The sequence below is a fragment of the Manis pentadactyla genome, chromosome 2 (genome assembly GCF_030020395.1).
Source record: "Manis pentadactyla isolate mManPen7 chromosome 2, mManPen7.hap1, whole genome shotgun sequence".
Classification (NCBI taxonomy): Eukaryota; Metazoa; Chordata; class Mammalia; order Pholidota; family Manidae; genus Manis; species Manis pentadactyla.
In genome coordinates this window covers 98,883,156-98,903,077 of record NC_080020.1, presented here as the reverse complement: position 1 = coordinate 98,903,077, position 19,922 = coordinate 98,883,156, and the positions used below count along the sequence as shown (strand labels likewise).

At 34.0% G+C, this 19,922-nt stretch overlaps 1 protein-coding gene and 1 long non-coding RNA gene across 4 annotated transcripts in view; one reads left to right on the top strand and one right to left on the bottom strand.

The window, feature by feature from the left end:
• LOC130681702 (uncharacterized) overlaps positions 1–19,922 on the bottom strand; it is a 67,307-nt gene that overhangs the window by 16,452 nt on the left and 30,933 nt on the right. The gene's annotated exons all lie outside the window — the stretch shown is intronic.
• MAP3K1 (mitogen-activated protein kinase kinase kinase 1) overlaps positions 1–19,922 on the top strand; it is a 78,454-nt gene that overhangs the window by 54,851 nt on the left and 3,681 nt on the right. For all 3 annotated transcript variants that reach the window (XM_036900165.2, XM_036900174.2, XM_057495090.1), the window contains exons 7-19: positions 4,984–5,105; positions 5,715–5,796; positions 5,909–6,092; positions 8,026–8,304; positions 11,377–11,498; positions 13,089–13,180; positions 13,457–13,646; positions 13,932–15,213; positions 15,643–15,795; positions 16,502–16,664; positions 17,766–17,897; positions 18,722–18,864; positions 19,601–19,732. In XM_036900165.2, the coding sequence (XP_036756060.2) occupies positions 4,984–5,105; positions 5,715–5,796; positions 5,909–6,092; positions 8,026–8,304; positions 11,377–11,498; positions 13,089–13,180; positions 13,457–13,646; positions 13,932–15,213; positions 15,643–15,795; positions 16,502–16,664; positions 17,766–17,897; positions 18,722–18,864; positions 19,601–19,732 (3,076 nt within the window). The remainder of the gene's footprint in view (positions 1–4,983; positions 5,106–5,714; positions 5,797–5,908; positions 6,093–8,025; positions 8,305–11,376; positions 11,499–13,088; positions 13,181–13,456; positions 13,647–13,931; positions 15,214–15,642; positions 15,796–16,501; positions 16,665–17,765; positions 17,898–18,721; positions 18,865–19,600; positions 19,733–19,922) is intronic.

Sequence of the window (19,922 nt, the reverse complement as noted above, 5' to 3'; positions counted from 1 at the left end):
ATTTTTTCACTCTCTAGTATTATCATAAAAATTCTTGTGAGTTTTCTTTCTTTAACAGGATTTCTTTATTGGTTTCCTTTTTAATTGAAGTGAAGTTGGTTTCAGGTGTACAGTGTAGTGATTCTACAGTTACCTATATTATGAAATGCTCACCCCAATAAGTGTAGTTACCGTCTATCAACATACAAGATAGGACAATATTATTGACTATATTCCCTATGCAGTACTTCATCACCATGACTAATTTATATTGTAATTGGAATTTTGTGCTTTATCCCCTTCACCTATTTCACCCACAATCCCACTCCCCCCATGGCAACTATAGTCTCTTCTGTGTGCCTATGAGTCTATTTCTGTTTTGCTCATTTGTTTTCTAGATTCCCCATATGAGTGAAATCATATGGTATTTGTCTTTCTCTGCCTGGCTTATTTCACTTAGTATTATGCCCTCTAGGTCTACCCATGTTGTTGCAAATGGCAAGATTTCATTCCTTATTGGTTTCTTTATTGGTGTTAATGTAAAAATAAGGGTTTTAAATTACATCAGAAAGTAGTGCTGCTTCTCCTCTGAGGGCACCTTCTATATGTTCCCAAGGTTTCCCAGAGTTTGAGAATCACTGGTCTAAGTAAATAAGTCCCATCTTCATTTCATCTATTTGTTAAGTAAAAATTCATAAAGAATAGGAGATAATGATATTAGGACAAGGGCCTCGTGAAGAAAACAATGCAGAGAGAAGTTTATCCAACCATACAAAAAGTAAATGTTTGGATTTTCTTATTTTTTATTAAAAGAATTGGTTTTAGAATCACAGTTTTATGAGTTTTCTATTTTCTAGTTTATATAGTTCAGTAGTAAGTGAAGCCAAAAGAGGTCATGCAGCTCATTTGAGCAAAGGCTGAACCAGAACCTGAGTATCCTGACTTCTAGTTCAGGGCTCTTTCTTTTACCCACCCCCACCCCATCTCTTCTAAATAGAATGAAAAAGTGAGCTTAATTTTTCTCAAGCTTCCTGACTGAAATTTATTTTAGAGCCTTTCTCCTTTTGATTGACGTTTCTGTAGCTTTTCATTTTAGAAAAAAATAGCAAATGCATAAAACCAGGTAACCAAAGTTAAAATAGAAAGTTTCTCTCTAAAATGAAGAAAGGCATCTTTCAAATATGGGCTGGCTATAAGTTGGGAGTTACGTTGACTCATTTGGACTAGTGTATCCATGGGTAGAAACCACAGAACTTGTAGTGTTGATCTACTGAGATTGTACTGAGACTCTACCTATGTAGCTAAGTAAGTTAATGTTTCATTACAAATTTTGTTATCTAGACATAAAAATCACAGACTTTTTGTCTAGTAACCAAAATCAGTAAATACAAAACAAAGGAAATTTATCTGGAGATCTGATTGTATTGTATTATTTAATTTTAAGTGGCTTATAAGAAACGATAAACAGAATTGGAACAAATTGAATATACTTACAAAAAAATAACCAAACTTTACCAATAAAATAGAAGCTGCAGACAGGAACCTAGGGTGCCAGTACATAAATGAGCAAAGGGCATGAAGAGAATATTCACAAAAGAAAAATTTCATAGGACTAACAAACATGAAAATTGTTCAGTGAACCAAATAACTAAGGAAACGCCCATAAAAAAATAAATAAGACACCAGATTTATTTACATTACACACTTTTGTAATGAGACAATGCAATTCTTGTATAAAAATATGCTTCACTGTATGTAAAGTGATACTGCCTTTCTGGAAAAAAGAATGAGACTTTTAAAAATGTTTATATTTGTTGATCTAGTAAATATCTTTTTTTTTTAAGAAAAAATTTTAATCTGAAAAATGCATAAGACATATTATATAGCTGTTTCTCTCAATATTATGGTGAAAAACTAGAAACAACTTAAATATCCAGCAAGTGAATGGCTAAAGTATGCCATATTATGAATATTTCATGCAAACATTAAAATTATGCTTTTAAAGAATATTGAATGGCATGAAACATAATCAGGTTACAATACTGTATGTCATATGTGAACTCAATTTTTATATAAAAAACTAAATATTGGAATGAGTAAAAATTTTAAGTTATTAGTTAAGTGATGGTATTACAGATGAATTTTTTATACTTTAAATACCTGGGGGGCTTTGAGGCTCCATTAAGGTCTCTGTCACAGCTATTCAGCTCTGCGCATGTAGCTGAAGGTAGCCATAGATGAAATGTGAATGAATGGATGTGGCTGTGTTCCAATAAAACTTTATTTACAGTAGCTGGCCACAGGCTAATTTGATCCCCTTGTAGTAATGCTGGTATCTGCTCTCTGCTCAAGTAATTTTACTTCTGGAAAAACTGTTCTAAAAACAAAATCTGAAATGTCAAAGAAGTGGGCACAAAGATTTTTCTAATGGTTTCTTAAAATGTGAAAATACGGAAACAACTCAAATGTCCAACAATAAGTGGATGCTTAAGTTTGGATCTATCTAATCTGCAGGAAATTATGCCACCATTAAAAATTATATGAAGAGTTTAATGACAAGAGGAATTTTTTATGATAAATTTTTTAAGTATATGAAATTGTATATGTATATAAAGGATCTAAATGTTTACAAAATATGTACTTGAAAAAAAGATGGGGAGAAAAACACTTAAGTAATAAGTTGCACTTGCAGTTTGATTTAATTGTGAAACTTCTTTTTTCTCCACGTCTTTTGAATAAGCTAATTTTGGTGTGATTACTTGAAAAGTTAGTTGACCTTGGATCATGTTTGCCATTAATATTTTTATTTTAGATTGTTATATAAATTGTTTCTGCAGTGTTCCTGTTAATTTTTGTCATTAATGCATGCATGTTTTGAGAGCTTTTCCCTACCCTGCATAGCTCCATAATTATGAAAAGAGATGAAGAGATGGGGCAGATAATCAGGAAGGAGAGAGACTAGTTAGTGTGCCTTCACCTCAGGAATCATACATCGTACGTGACTTTGCTAACCTGTTAGATATCTTTCAGGAAATTTGGGGTGGAAGTTGAGAGGAGCTATTATTTTGCTATCAGTGACTCAGACCTGTTTTTCAGGAATTACAGTGTAAGATAGTAGAAGTATAATTTTGGGCCCAGGGGAAGGCCTGAGCTTAATAGAGACTCTGGAATTTGTAGGGTTACGTAGCTTGTGGGATATTCTTCTTAAATTAAAACCTAATGCTAGGTCTACTACAAACTGATTGTATGATCTTGGGCAACTTATTTAACATCCCAGAACCTTGTCTTTCTTTATGTTGCAATAGAAATACTGTTACTCATTTTAAAAGTCACTCATCACATCATGAAGGTTCAAACAGGAATTTAGAAATTTATAGGGAACAAAATCTTTTTCTCCAGTCTGGCCTGCACATAAAATAACTGCTGTTAACAGTTTAATGCAATTTTTTTTTAACTACATGAAGCAAGGAAATAAAACTCTTCTCTGCATTTTATGCTTATGCAGACCCACATACACACCCCACTCCAGTAGTTCTCTCATCTTTGTTTTTTTAAACAAATACTAAGTCATGCTATATATTTTGATCTGCAACTTGCCTTTTATATATATATATTATCAAGAACATTTCCTAAGTCAGTACAAAAATATACTACTTTCTTTTTATGGCTATATAAGATTATGTGGATATGCCACAATTTATTTTGCCATTGCCATAATTAATGGACATTTAGTACACCTCTGATTTTTTGCCTGTTAAATGCAACAGAGTTTCTGGGGTTTTATTTTTTTGTTTACATATGTAAAATATTTCTGTAGAATAGCATCCTAGAAAATAGGTTTTTTAGGTCATGGATGTGTACATCTAGTATTTTAAGAAATACTAGCAATTCATTTACAAAAATTTCAGTTTTTACTCCCACCAGTGGAATATATGAGAACTTGATCTCCTATGCCATTTTCAAGGCCAAATGTTATCAATCTATTTCATTTTTGTTGATCATATTATCCAAAAAGAAGACATAAAATATGGCTTCATTAATATCCATTTTGTACTTCTTATTTCATGACAATTGGTATTTTTGTTTCAGTTGTTTTATCTTTGCCCATTTTACTATTGAGTTACCAATACTTTTCTTACTGATTAAAACCACTTTGTATATTAGGAATATTCAAACATATACAATATAATTCAAATATACAATAAAGTTGTATATACACAATAAAGTTGCAAGTTTGCCATTAGTGGAATCATTTTATACAAGTTAGAACTGTCATGTTATTCGCTTTTTTTCACCATCTACTATATTGTGGTTATCTTTGTGATTATTTAGGGATCTCTTTGATCCTTTTTAAAGGCTTCATAGTGTCTGGGTGTATCATTTCTTTAACCTTTTGATGTCCATGTTGATTTTTTTCATTATGCTAAATAATACTTCAGTGAGCATTCTCATACATATTTCTGCATTATTTGTCCATTTCCTTATGATGTATTCCTAGAATTCTAGTTAAAAGGTTATGTACATTAAAAATGTGACATGTTTCTGGCTTTGTTTTTAGGAAAGTTGGGCCAGTTTATGAAACCCACCAAAAGTGTCTGAGATGGGCCTTCAAACTTAGGATATCTAACAGATGAGCTCTAAGGTCCCTTCTAGTACTTGAAACCTTGAAATTTTTGGCATGTAGTGTGTTTATTCAGAAAGTACAATAGCAGAATTTGGGGGAAACATATCTCTGTAAGATTGTAGTTCATATATTGAATTGTATTTATAGCAAGGAAAGGTTAACTCATACCCACAATCTATAAATACATAGTAGTGTGAATCTGATTTAAAATCAGTGTGTATTAATAGAAATAAATGTTTCTCAAATAGTTTATATAGGAGATGCTTCTAAACAAGAATTTCTAATTTTTTCATATTCTACAGAAGTTGTTGTTAGCATATGGCATTAATTCTGTGATGTATTATTTTGTGCTTAATGCCTTCATTTCCCTTTCTTTACAGTATAAAAGATGAAGAGGAGCAGATGTGTCCTATTTGCTTGTTGGGCATGCTTGATGAAGAAAGCCTTACAGTGTGTGAGGATGGCTGCAGGAACAAGCTGCATCACCACTGCATGTCCATTTGTATGTGGCTCTTTTTCTCCCTGTGCTTACTCACACAGTTACTCTATCAGAGCTGACTGTATTACTTAGGATTTAACATGGTTTGGAGGGAGATTTGGGAAGGGAACACAAGAAGTATATCTAGGCCCTATGTGAAATTTTCAACAAGTTGGAGTTTAGGATATTAGGAGACGAGTTGTGTGAGCAAAGAAATGTAATGGCATATAATAATTGCTGAGTGATGGGAGGAGTGTGCAGAATTAGAAATAATTCTGATCTGGAAGGTGTACATGGAGGTAAGGAAATGGAAGAAGACCTGGGCAGGCATTATAGAGAGGGTAACATCAAAGCAAGTTTTGCAGTAACATTACCAGGTAATGAAGTAGGCTAAATGTTTTGAAAAATAGTAAGCAAACTGCATGTTATAACTAGTAAGATAGCATTTGCAAATAATACAAACGTCAGAATAATTTAACCTAATGTGTTTGCCTTCTTTCAGGTGAATATTAGGTTATTTTTTGAGGTCCCTTCCATACAAATCCTATACTATTCATTATGAACAATTATTGCACAGTAATACTTAATGTTAAGCACATATTTCTGTAAGCTTTTTTTTCTTTAATTTTTCAGGGGCAGAAGAATGTAGAAGAAATAGAGAACCTTTAATATGTCCCCTTTGTAGGTCTAAGTGGAGATCCCATGATTTCTACAGGTAACAATTTTGAATTAATGATTTGGATATGTTTAATTTAAAAAAAGAGTTCCCAAAGTATTCTTTAAATCTGTTACTTATTTTTAGCAAATTTTGTTAATTTTCTATTTAGCCACGAGTTGTCAAGCCCTGTGGATTCCCCTTCTTCCCTGAGAGCTGCACAGCAGCAAACCGCAGCACAACAGCCTTTGGCTGGATCACAACGAAGGAATCAGGAGAATAATTTTAACCTTCCTCATTACGGAACTCAGCAGATCCCTCCTGCTTATAAAGATTTAGCTGAGCCATGGATTCAGGTAAGTAATTTTTGTTTTTCATCTCTTAAACATAAATAGACCAGTTAATGTAGTTGTCTCCACAGTTCTTTTTAATCTAAGAAAGTACTTTTGGTTGTGTCCGTCGTGACTCCTATTCCATTGAAGATTTTAATTTTACCTTTGATGTTAATACTTGACCGTGTGTTAGAGAGCTTAAACTTCAAAAGTTCTTTGTAGTTTCACCTTCCATTTCTAGAAACATCTTTCTGAACTAAAATCATACAAGATTATCTAAGGATAGACAGTAGAACCTTTCAATGCTAATTTGTTCCAATATTTAATCCCATTCTTGCTAAGAATTTCTGTCACTTTTCTTATTTTTTGCCATTGAAATTTATTTTTTCCTTTCTACCCTCATGGCATATAATAATTGCTGAGTGAATAAGAAAAAATATAAGGTGTTTAGGTACATTAGTCATTTTTATTTGTAAAGATAGTTTCCATTACTTTACTTTCTCTTCTGATTAAATGCTTTTTCATCCTTAATAAATCATAGTTTCTGTTGGTTGGAGTCTAATGATTTTCTTTGTTGTGGTCTGCTTAGTCCATTATTCTTAAAAATGTATAATCTAAAACCAGACAGTGTCTCCAGTGAACAATAATGAAGTAAAATATTTTTGATAATCTGTTAAATTCTGTTTAATACTGCTAAATTGTAAATAGACCCACTAATTCATGAAGGCTTGTATATCATTAGAATTTGTTTCCTTTTTCTTTTTGTGACTATTATAGTCCAGTAGCTTTTGAATTCTCTTTTCTCAGTATGTTAGCAACCTATTATGAATCTAATGAAGTTTGCAAACTTAATATGTCTTCTTTTACGTAGTTCATTAATGATATTTAATGTAGGCCCTCACCCCCATTTCAAGAGTCTTCAAGAGCATGCTGAACTTGATACTGAGCTAGTGGGTGCCATTCTTTCAAGGCAGTAGTATAGTTTGTTCTGCTGAAGGTTTAGGTTGTACTATGCTTTATATTCCTACTTTTTAGTAAGAATATTATGCAAGACAAGTAAGACTTAGGTAATGGTATACTATTGAACAGTGCCAGGCATATAACAAGTTCACTATATTCTAGCTGATTTATTCATTAGTCTAACTTTATAACAATGTATATAAATATGTCATGATTTATTTTCCCAAAAATTGTTTATTCTTCTGTTTAGAAATTTCCATATGATGAATTATCTTAAGTATTAAGTTTACTTTTAAAAGCTAATTGGACCATAATGGCAAGATCATGCACCCTTTCCTCTCTGTAGGGACTCTGTGGCTTTGCAGGCATGGGAATGGTTACTATGGTAACATGAATTATCCTTGGCTGATTTGAACACATGGATTTTTTCTTTAGTCTTTTGATTTTCCACCCCAGTCATTATAGACCCACCTACTTTGTCTAGTTGTTTATTTTTTTATCTTTTTGTACCAGACAAAAATTAAATAAAAGCCTTTGATTGCTGCCATCAACTTTAGTAGAAATACTCTTATTTGGATGCTCTGCTCCAGTGCCTTTCTTGATTTGGCTTTTTTTTTTTTTTTAATGATGCTTCAGTTTTTTCCTCTGTAAGCTATGTTAATATGAATACAAAGTTGAGGTTCTTCATAAATCTGTTTTGTGGTAAGCATAGGAGATACAGAAATGTATCTACAGCCACCTAATTAAGGGAGTTCACTCTTAGTGTTACCTGAGCTAATTAATGTTAAGGACTTTTGATAATTACCAGTTAAACGTGAGTATAAAATTTCTCCTTATGATTTTTTAATTGGCTGGACATATTTGAAATTTTGTAGTATGGTGAAGATTTAAGAAATAACCAATTTACTTTTAGTAATCAGAATTCATGCTAATTCATATACTTTAGGTTCTGCTAGTTTCCTTTCCCATTGAATTCATTGTGTTTGTTTGATTATAGGTATTTGGAATGGAACTTGTTGGCTGCTTATTTTCTAGAAACTGGAATGTAAGAGAGATGGCGCTCAGGCGTCTTTCCCACGATGTTAGTGGGGCTCTGCTATTGGCAAATGGGGAGAGCACTGGAAATTGTGGGAGCAACAGTGGAAGCAGCCTGAGTGCTGGAGCTGCCAGTGGGTCTCCCCAGACCAGTATCTCAGGAGATGTGGTGGAGGCATGCTGCAACGTTCTGTCTATGGTCTGTGCTGACCCTGTCTACAAAGTGTACGTTGCTGCTTTAGTAAGTAGCTTTATTCTATAACCATAGCATTATGGCTTTTTTTTAATAGTTTGTAGATGACATTTTTAAATCAGTAAAACTACTTTACCTAATTTAATTTTGGAAAATCTGAATTTTGTTTTTATTCCATAAACCCAGGAAATTGCAGTTTTCCATTAAATCTCTGCATTTGGATTTTACTTATTTTAATCTATTCAAGTGTTCTTTTTTCCTCCAAAGTAGCAATGTCTTGCCATTCATATCTTTACATTTTCCTTACCTCACACATGAGCAAATTAAAAACGCTTTATTGGATAGCAGAGTGATCAATGTTACTTTGATTTTTTTTGAAGTATCATCTTAGTAGACAGTAGAGACAACTTATTTTTTAAATAAACACTGTTCTATGGAAAATTCAAGAGCTTCTTCACAGAAGTGGGTTTCATGACATAGATTACTGGGTTTTTTTGTCACCTAACCTGTTAGAAGTTGTCTTTCATGAGTGGACTGTTCTGTTTGTAATTTTGGAGGCTAATTGGACTTTCTCCATTCTAAATATATATAACTTCAGAATAGAGTTTCTCAACCTCAGCACTGTTGCCATTGAGCCAAACAGTTATTTGCTGGGGAGCAGGGTACTGTTTTGGGCATTGTAGGCTGTTTTAGTAGTGTCTTGGTCTCTACCCACTAGGTACCAGTAGCAACTTCATCCTCTCCCTAGTCATGGCAACCAAGAGTGGCTCAAGGGATTGTTGAATGCTTCCTGAGAGTCACACTCACCCCTAGTTCAGAACCACTGATTTAGAATAATTCTTACCTAGTGTTTATTTAAAACTCATTAATCTCTCTGCTTCCACTCTTTTTCAATCCATCCTATAACAGCTATGCCTAATGAATCTTCTTTTTGAGAGGTAGTATAGCATGATGGTTATGATGGTTATGAGCATGAGTTTGGAGGCAGAATTGAGTGACCTCATAATTTACCATCCAAACTGGGATACTTGAATCATGTCTAGGCAATCTGGTCAAGATTAGAGAGACCTTGATTCAAAATTTTGTTTTCCTGTTTGCTGGCAGTATGACTTAAGTACCCCTAAACTTCAGCTCTCTCACCTCTAAAATAAAGAAAATACTTAACTCTTAGGTTTGAAGTGAGATTGAGTAGAAACCTCTAACCATAATGTCTAGCACACTTACTCAGTAGTAAGAACACTGAATACACAGTAGCTATCATTATCCCTTAAACACTACCTTGATTATTCCCCAGGTCAGAAACATTTAGAGGTGTGTGTTGCTTCAGCAGCATTTCCTAAAGTATATTCTGTAGGAGTTTGGTAGGAGTATAAAAAAGTTGAGTTCAGTTAAAATAGATGAACACTGAATTACAAGAGGTTAAATGGGTCTGTTCACTGAAAGGCTTCTAGAAACTTTCCATAAGCTAATATACATCAGGAATCTATAAGGTCAAGGGGTAGAATGCTTTATTTCCCAAATTTATCTTAACCATGGTTTGTTTTTTGATGTAGCATCTGAGAGATCAGCATGCTATAGAAAAAAGACCAACATACTATAGAATGAAGATCAGTGTCTCAACCCAACTTTTTACCTCTCCTTACTATTTCCAGCACAACACTTCACAGACCTGACTGCTCAGTGTACTGCCTTACCAGCTGGTTGTTTCCTCATAAATTCAGATGGTTTCCCAACTAGTTTGTCAGCTCCTGGAGTGTATGGACTCTGTGAATGATACTCATATTCTGATTTCTCCATTAATTATTTAATGTGCTAGGCACTGTGGGGGCAAAATGGTTCATGCTCTGAGAAGCGCTCCCTTTCCTTGCTTCCCTTCCTCTAGCCCTTTTCTTCCCAATATATAACTTTTTGCTGAACCATGTGAGAGTTATTTTCAGGCATCATGACACTTCACCTAATACTTCAGCATGTTATCTCTCAAGAACAAATACATTCCTCTGTATAACCACAGAACAACCAGCTGACTCAGGAAATTTAGCATTAATAACAATACTATTATTATGTAGTATAGAGTCCATATTCATATATCACCAATTGTCCCAACAATATCCTTCACAGCTAAACTGCAGACTTTATTCAGATTTCACGAATTTCTCCATTAATGCCTTTTTTCTGTTTTTAAGATACAATCCAAATTACATATTGCATTTAATTAACATGTCCCTTTAATCTCTTCCCATATGTGACAGTTCTTCAGTTTTTCCCTATCTTTCATAGACCTTGACACTTTTGAAGTGTACTGGCCAATTATTTTGAAGAATGTCCCTCAGTTGGTTTATCCGTTATTTTCTAAAGATTAAAGTTTATGCATTTTTTGCAATGCCAGAGGTGATGTACCCTTCTCAGTGCATCGTACTGGGGTACATGATGTCTGTTGTCTTACTGTTAATGACACTATCCTTCATTGCTTGGTAAGGTAACACCTACTAGGTTTCTTGCTGTAAAACTACTAAGTGTTTTGGGTCAAATACTTTGAAACTATGCAGATAACCTATCTCTTCAAAATTTTGCCCACTGTTTTTAGTCAGAAAATTTGACAGCAGATCTTGCCTATAGCAGCTATTATTGTGGTTTTCTAATAGTAGTTTTCTATTTCTCTCATTCCTTCTATATTAATTGGCAATCTATAAAGAAGAGCTGTCTCTTCCCCATTTATTTATTTATTCAGTTTTTCATTTATATCATATAGACTCATGGTATTTATTCTATGGGTTATAATCCAGTGCTATCATCATTTATTTTGTTGCTCAAAATATTCCTGCCTTGGCCTTTGGGAGCTCTTTCAGATTGGCTTCTGTTCTCATTTTCTTTTAAAATGAAGATTTTCATTTTGAAATTCATGCTGTTTTAAATTGCAGAAATAGTTGGGAGTTCCTTTCTCCTCCATCTGTGTATTCATTCAATTATTTATTTGTATCAATATGGACTCATAGATTCTTACTTACAGGTTGTAATCTATTCCTATTATTATTTTGATTCTCAGATTGTCTCAGATTAGGTCATTGTCTCTGATGCTTTTTAAATGTAACTAAACTGACCTTCAGTTTCCCTCCCCTCCAGAAAACGTTGAGAGCCATGCTGGTATATACTCCTTGCCATAGTTTGGCAGAAAGAATCAAACTGCAGAGACTTCTCCGGCCAGTAGTAGACACCATTCTAGTCAAGTGTGCAGATGCCAATAGGTAAGGCCCTATTGATGAACCACTTCAAACTCATATTAAGAGCCCAGAACCAAGGCTCATACTAGTTGAGTATTGGTACATATTTATTAAATAAGGCTTTGACTACTGTTTTCTAATGTGAGATTTGAAATTAAATATAATGCTTAAAGTTTTTAATGACTAGCAAGAAGAACTAATGGCAAGTAAAAACCAGGCTAATGATGTGAGCCCACATTACTGTATTGTGATTTATTTTCTTTTATTTAAAAATAATATTCCTAACCTGAAGTCCAGGTGATAAGAACAAATAGCTGGTGTATCTGTAGAATCTCTCTGTAAGGTATAATTTCATTTTAGAGAAGGAGTTACACAGGATAGGAACCACTAAGTCATTATATCTGCTTTGTCTTATTATCAGGACCCAAAAAAAAAGACTATTCCATTTTTTTATGTGTAATGAAATTTTACTCTACTTATGACAGTTTATGTCAAATAACAACAACAAAAATTCCATGTATTGCTGCAATATCCTTAAAAATCACTAAAGAAAAAAGAATAATTAATTGGAGGAGTAGAGATATGAAGTAGAGAAGTGAGGTATGGTGAAGGTAAAACTGAGCACAAGCTATGATTTTATCACACCACTGGTTCTCTTTTATTTTCCCTTTCCATTAAGTGGGAGGGAAAGATAATAAGCATAGTTGTTTAGCTGTTCCCATCTCATGTCCCAACAGATCTCAGGTGATAAGAAGCACTGAATCTCCTTTAAAGGTTTTGTCTGTGCGCTCCCATGTATTTGGAGCTTTCTGGGTGCAACCTTTGTCTTCCTTCCTAAGTCACATGATAAAGATCATAGAGGGTTTCAAAAATCAAGTACTTAACTTTGACTTGTTTCTCATCTCATGAAGTCTCTTGGCTCCATTGCTTTCTTTACAAAGGCCTACAAACTGAAAGTATTAGGTTTTCTTGTTGCTTAGAATTCTATTACTTGAAAAGCATTAGGCAAATTAGTAAATAATTTGCAAAATACATATAATCACCTCATTTTTTAATAACAGAATAAGTACTTTTCTGAGAACTTCAGTGTTTCTGTAGCATTTGCTGTGTTACCTGCTTTCTGCATTTCTACAGTTAGGCTGTTTACCTGGTTACTTTGATGAATGAACATCATAAGAAATACTAGGAAGGGATTTATGGTATTTGGAACTTACTCTGACTATGTAAGAGAATATAAAGGTTTTGGATGGGAAGGTTTTGCTTTCAGTTCAAGAGATTTGTAGTGAAAATTCAAAAATCAAAATGTCTTGAGTCTTTTTTAACAAGGTAATGAAAATTAAGCCTTTAATCTGGTTTGATATTTAAATCATTTCTTGCTAAGAGCCAGTAGTAAAGATTCTGTGCTTAACAGAGAGGATAAGGTAAAATTTATGAAATTAGACCTATAAATATTATTACTTGTAATGATGTCATTGATGTGATTTTAGTGGTGGAAAAGCAAGCACTACTGAAAACTTTTTTCCCCACCTTTTCACAAGGCATTATGTTACTACTCTCCTTTTAATGTATATTTTATCCAAGAGCCAAGTCTGATGTTGCTTTCTTCATTTTTAGTCGCACAAGTCAGCTGTCTATATCCACACTGCTGGAATTGTGCAAAGGCCAAGCAGGAGAGTTGGCAGTTGGCAGAGAAATACTTAAAGCTGGTAATAACTTTTTACGTAAAATTAATATAGCACGTTTTATCATTTTCCTTAGAAGACTAATCTCTTAATCTTTGATAGGGCAGTACAGCATTTTGAAGTAATTCTGTAAATTGATTCAGTCAGCTAACACTAGAAATATTAATTAATCTAAGAAATTCTTAAAATTAATCTAATTCAGAGATTTTTGTTGACCTTATGCCATTTGAGCATGTTTTTAGATTTTTATATCACTAGTTTTCAATTATTTACTATAATTTTTTACTTTCCCTTTTTTAGGATCTATTGGTATTGGTGGTGTTGATTATGTCTTAAACTGCATTCTCGGAAACCAAACTGAATCAAACAACTGGCAAGAACTCCTGGGTCGCCTTTGTCTTATAGACAGACTGCTGTTGGAATTTCCTGCTGAATTTTACCCTCATATTGTCAGTACTGATGTTTCACAAGCTGAGCCTGTTGAAGTCAGGTAATTTTTTTATTCTGAAAATATATTACTTTCCTCTTCCTACCTACCCTGTCCCCATTTCTGCAAGCCCCAAGAACATTTTTTAGATTCATGAAAGACTCAGAAATTACAAAGCATTTATAGTTTTCTAATACCTTAATATATAATTGATGTAAAAATCTGAAGTGGAGGCTCTTTAATTGAAAATGTATAGATACTTAAATGCTTTTTTTTTTTTTTTAATGTACAAGCTATGAATTATCACCACCTCAGCTTGCCTAGTAATTGAATGTTTTTTTCTTTCAGGTACAAAAAGCTGCTGTCCCTCTTAAATTTTGCTTTGCAGTCCATTGATAATTCCCACTCAATGGTTGGTAAACTCTCCCGGAGAATATATTTGAGTTCTGCGAGAATGGTTACTACAGTACCCCATGTATTTTCAAAACTGTTAGAAATGCTGAATGTTTCCAGTTCCACTCATTTTACCAGGATGCGTCGTCGTTTGATGGCTATTGCAGATGAGGTAGAAATTGCTGAGGCTATCCACCTGGGTGTAGAAGACACTTTGGATGGTCAACATGACAGCTTTTTGCAGGCATTTGTCCCTAACAGCTATCCAGAAACTACAGAGAACAGTTCCCTTGAGCACACACACCATTTACAGAAAACTGGAAAAGGACTGTGTGCTACAAAACTGAGTGCCAGTTCAGAGGACGTTTCTGACAGACTGGCCAGCATTTCAATAGGACTTCCTAATTCAACCACAGTGGAGCAACCAAAGCCAATGGTTCAAACAAAAGGCAGACCCCACAGTCAGTGTTTGAACTCTCCTCCTTTAACTCATCATCCCCAATTAATGTTCCCTTCCTTGTCAACCCCTTCTCCCTCTGCCCCATCTGTACCAGCTGGCACCATAACAGACGTCTCTAAGCAAAGACCTCAGGGGTTCATTCCCTGCAAAATACCTTCTGCATCTCCTCAAACACAGCGCAAGTTTTCTCTACAGTTCCAGAGAAACTGTTCCGAAAACAAAGACTCAGATAAACTTTCCCCAATCTTTACTCAGTCAAGACCCCTGCCCTCCAGTAATATACACAGGCCAAAGCCATCTAGACCTACCCCAGGTAATACAAATAAACAGGAAGATGCCCAAAAAAAGAGCATGACGCTTGATCTGAATAGTACTTCCAAATGTGATGACAGCTTTGGCAGTAGTAGCAATAGTAGTAATGCTGTTATACCCAGTGATGAGACAGTGTTCACCCCAGTAGAGGAGAAATGCAGATTAGATGTTAATACAGAGCTCAACTCCAGCATTGAGGACCTTCTTGAAGTATCTATGCCTTCAAGTGATACGACAGTAACTTTTAAGTCAGAAGTTGCTGTACTCTCTCCTGAAAAGGATGAAAATGATGATACTTACAAAGATGATGTGAATCATAATCAAAAGTGCAAAGAAAAGATGGAAGCTGAAGAAGAAGAAGCTTTAGCAATTGCCATGGCAATGTCAGCATCTCAGGATGCCCTCCCCACAGTCCCTCAACTACAGGTTGAAAATGGAGAAGATATCATCATTATTCAACAGGATGTAAGTAGAGTCTTTAAGAGTTTAGAGAATTTCCTTGAACCATGCTAAAATAAATCTAATTCAGAAATGCCATGTTTAACATGAGTTAATCAGTAGAAGCAGGTTTTTCACATAGAATTATACAACGTTTGCATCACTGTTTAAACAGAAATACTCCCTTCCTGTTTCAAAGGTGTTTCTAGTTGATTCTTTAATGGTGATCACTTTTTCATTTAACACTGGTCATTCAAGGTCAAGTTTATAGGTAGTTTGGGGAGCAGGCTGACCAAGAATAATATTTTGCCAAGATAATTTTACAAACCCTTACTCTCTTGACTTGAAAAAAAAAAAACCCCAGACTGACCAAGAGTAATATTTTGCCAAGATAATATCACAAACTCTCACTCTCTTAACTTAACAATAAAAAGTTTGCTTTGATTTAATATGTAGACACCAGAGACTCTACCAGGACATACCAAAGCAAAACAACCTTATAGAGAAGACACTGAATGGTTAAAAGGTCAACAGATAGGCCTTGGAGCATTTTCTTCTTGTTATCAAGCTCAAGATGTGGGAACTGGAACTTTAATGGCTGTTAAACAGGTAAAAATCTAGTGAGCATATAAATGATTAAAATTATAAAAAATGAAACATGAGCAAATAAAAACAATGAAAGATATGTCGCCATGTATACAGACTTCAGTTTTTAGAAACCTAAATTTCAAAGTAGATGTTGCCAAAGCACAAAAAGCATCATGAATTCTATTTAACAGTGGAAGCATGACTATTGTAAGATGCAACATCAAGATGGGCCTTACAGAGGTGATTTTTGGGTTTTGTGTTTTTCATAGTTAATCGGTTTTTATAGTTGAGGTATGGTTTCATAACACCATTCAGCAGTGTTACTGGTGCAGTGTCACCTTGGGATTTCTGTGGTTTCCTTTCTTAATGAGCATGCTTATCAGAAAGATATGAAAATGATAAAGTTTTCATTTTAAAATCATGTTGGTTCTCCCATGATTGGGCTTTTCTCATTCTTTACAGTAGTGTCTGAGTTTTAGAGGATTGACTATGTCCCAACTTTTTGTCATTTTCTTAATATTTCACTGCTTAAGCTAGATTCTTCGTGTCCAAAAGAGTTTGACTTGGTTTTTTTATAAAGTATATTGCATCCCTGAGCAAAAATGCCATCTGCTATTAATATATAAGCTAATTTGGATTTGTCAATTTTAGATCATATTGTTAGTGATAACTATAAATGAAAACTCAATCAGAATTCAAAACTTTGTAAACATGTTTATTGAAAAAGGTGACATATGTCAGAAATACATCTTCTGAGCAAGAAGAAGTAGTGGAAGCATTAAGAGAAGAGATCAGAATGATGAGCCATCTGAATCATCCAAACATCATTAGGATGTTGGGAGCCACATGTGAGAAAAGCAATTATAATCTCTTCATTGAGTGGATGGCGGGTATGTTCATGTTTTAAATTACCAATAATAGTACATGGATTTAACTGTCTGCTTGCTATTAAATTGAGGAAAAACAATTCAATGAACACTTATTTCTATTAAATATTTTGGATTTTTAAATGCAAATTACCCCAGCATAGTAGTATGAATTGTATTTTGTTTTGTCTTTCATTTAAATATAAATAAAATATTCATTACTTCTAACTTTTAAACTTTTTCACTGTTTCTTTTAAAATGATTGTGTACATTGTTTTATAGGAATAATTTTTTTCTAAACCTGCTATGTATAAGACCTATATTTTTCCATGTGTTCATCATTAATTGGCCAGATTTAGGAGATGTTTTAATATGACAATATAAAATAAAATTAAGTTACAAATTGAAAACTTATTATAGGTAAATGAGCACTGAAGCATAAAGTTGATTGAACCTTGTCATCTACTTGAACAAATAAAGACTAAGTTTTATTTTGTGTACAGTAAAATAAATGACTTGGAATGTACTGCATAAGTGCTTGATTTAACTTCTTAGATGTTTCGTGTTTGAAGAGTATGTTGTTATTTACAAATCAGTTCTTTAGTACATTCTGTGATATTGGTTGTAGATAAGTTGATTGTTGTCTTAGGCTATTATAAATACTTTTAAATGAAGCCCGTTGGGTTTGTGACTTGTCCCAGATCAGAGCTAATAAACAGTGGGATATGAAACCTAACTCTGGGTTGTCTGGCTCCTCCTGCTCTCTTTACCATCTGCTAAAAACATGTTACTTAAGTCATGAAGAAAGGTATTTTGCATATCTTGAGTAAAAAGATAGGCAAATTGTACTTTCAGAAATAATTCCATCTGAAATTGTTAACTTTTAAAGCTTTTTGAATTCTTGGCCTTCCAGAATGTTCATGCCAATTCCATGAAAATGACTCCTAATTGTTAGGTTTTGAGACTGTAACATGTTAGTTTTTAAATCAGTTTCATCTTGATGGAGAATATAAATTTAACTTTTCAAATGTGAGCTCATGCATTGCAGTCTCATGTACTGAAAGTGTAATAAAGAGTTTTATTTCTGGTTTAAGTTTTTGATAGGGGGATTTGTTTGTCTTGTAGGGGGATCTGTGGCTCATTTGCTCAGTAAATATGGAGCCTTCAAAGAATCAGTAGTTATAAACTATACTGAACAATTACTTCGTGGCCTTTCGTATCTCCATGAGAACCAGATCATTCATAGGGATGTCAAAGGTAGGAATTCTTTTCATCATTATGTACTAGCAGTAAGTAGAAAACAAATGAAATTTTACAACTTGGACCTTTGTTGATGGTAATTAGAAGTGAAAAGAACCTTTGGGGTCACACACCCTGCCTTTCTTAAAGAAGCTGTGGCCTTTCTGCAGTCTTACTGCTACAGCATAGAATCCAGGTCTCTGATTCCCTGTCTTGGCCTCTAATTTCCAGCTCCCCAGAAGTTCCTTTTCTGGTTTTATTTAGGATAGCTGGAATATTATAAACTTCTTTGAAGAAAAATCCTTTCAGATCTTTCTGTGGTTCAGTTAATTAAGAGATACTTTGGTTTTCCAATATGAATGTCTTTAGCTACTATTTGACAACATACTTAACTAATCGTATAACGTTAATTTTTTTACTAAGCTATAATTATGAAATTACAGAATACAGTTTGGATTGGTCTAGGTCAGTAGTGTCAACAGAACTTTGTCTTAAAATATAAACTGCCCTAAAGTTTAAACTTTAAGGAAAAGATTTTTGTTGGGTATCATATTAAAGGTTTTCGACACTTGAAGTTTCATTTTAGTTTTTATTATCTCCTTGTGCCTTGTTACTTTATCAGATTTTCCTTCTGAGGCTGTGGATTTTGTTTTACACCATATAGACGTGCACATCTTAAGCAATAATGAAGTGAACTGGGAGGGAAAGTAGATTTCTCTGAACCTCTGATTGTAGTCCATTTCTCTCTTTTGTTGTTGTTGTATTTCATTACTATTTTACCGAGTCTGTAATCCACTCTTTCGTTTCTAACATACAAGGTCATGTGCTGCTTTTGTTCACAGGTGCCAACTTGCTAATTGACAGCACAGGTCAGAGACTGAGAATTGCAGATTTCGGAGCTGCGGCCAGGTTGGCATCAAAAGGAACTGGTGCAGGAGAATTCCAGGGACAGTTATTGGGGACAATTGCATTTATGGCACCTGAGGTGAGAAGCAGCTTTGTGATAAAAAAATATATATTTTGGAGTTCTGTGTAACAGCACTATACCAAATTATTTTGCAGTGTTATTCAGTATTGTGTTTACCAATTAGAAGCCCATGGCCCCAAAAATAAGGTTTTAATGATATCCTTGATTTTAGACTATAATCCCTACCTTTCTATCTGTCTTTACAAAATTTTAAAAAGATAGGTTTTAATAGCTATTTTCTAACTTAAAGACTTAATAGGCTATTTCTAACAAAGAATTGTTGGGTAATTTATAAAGTTATTTTGTAGTAAATCCAAAGTACACATAATAGTAATTTTAAAAATTGTTCTTTCCCTATTCTAAAGCATAGAAGCAAGTCTTACTAGTGGTGGAAGAAGTTTGTGTTGCTACTTTGAATTTAGCCTATTCTGTTGTGTTCAGAACTCCTCACATTGACGCACAGTGACTCTTGGCTGTCCTCTTGCCCTGTAGTTTACTAAGCACACTGGGGCTGCTTTGAAATTCTGTGATGTGACTCTTCAGAATCTCACAATTCTCCAAGGTATTTTTGTGCCACATAGGAGATTAACCTTGTTAATGAAATAAATGAAACATCTGATAGTCCACAGAATTGCTATTTGTACTTTTGTTTTGCTCTAAAGCAAAAAAACTAGAATCCGTAAATACAAAATGGCTTTCTCTTTTTTAAAAAACTGAGTCATATTTCCAAATTAACTCCCTGAGTTTTTTTTAGGTACTCAGAGGTCAGCAATATGGTAGGAGTTGTGATGTATGGAGTGTCGGCTGTGCTATTATAGAAATGGCTTGTGCTAAACCACCTTGGAATGCAGAAAAACACTCCAATCATCTTGCTTTGATATTTAAGGTAATTGTGAGATAAAAACTACTACTTTCTGCTAAAACTGGAGGGGACAAATTTTCATCTTTTCTCTTAACTGTTGACCTAACATGAAGGTATATCTTTCTTGAGATACATACATATATACCTCTAGGAATTTATATGGGGTGAATGTTGGTGGCATGTTGTATAGTCAGTTCTTATTATTTGCTGTAGT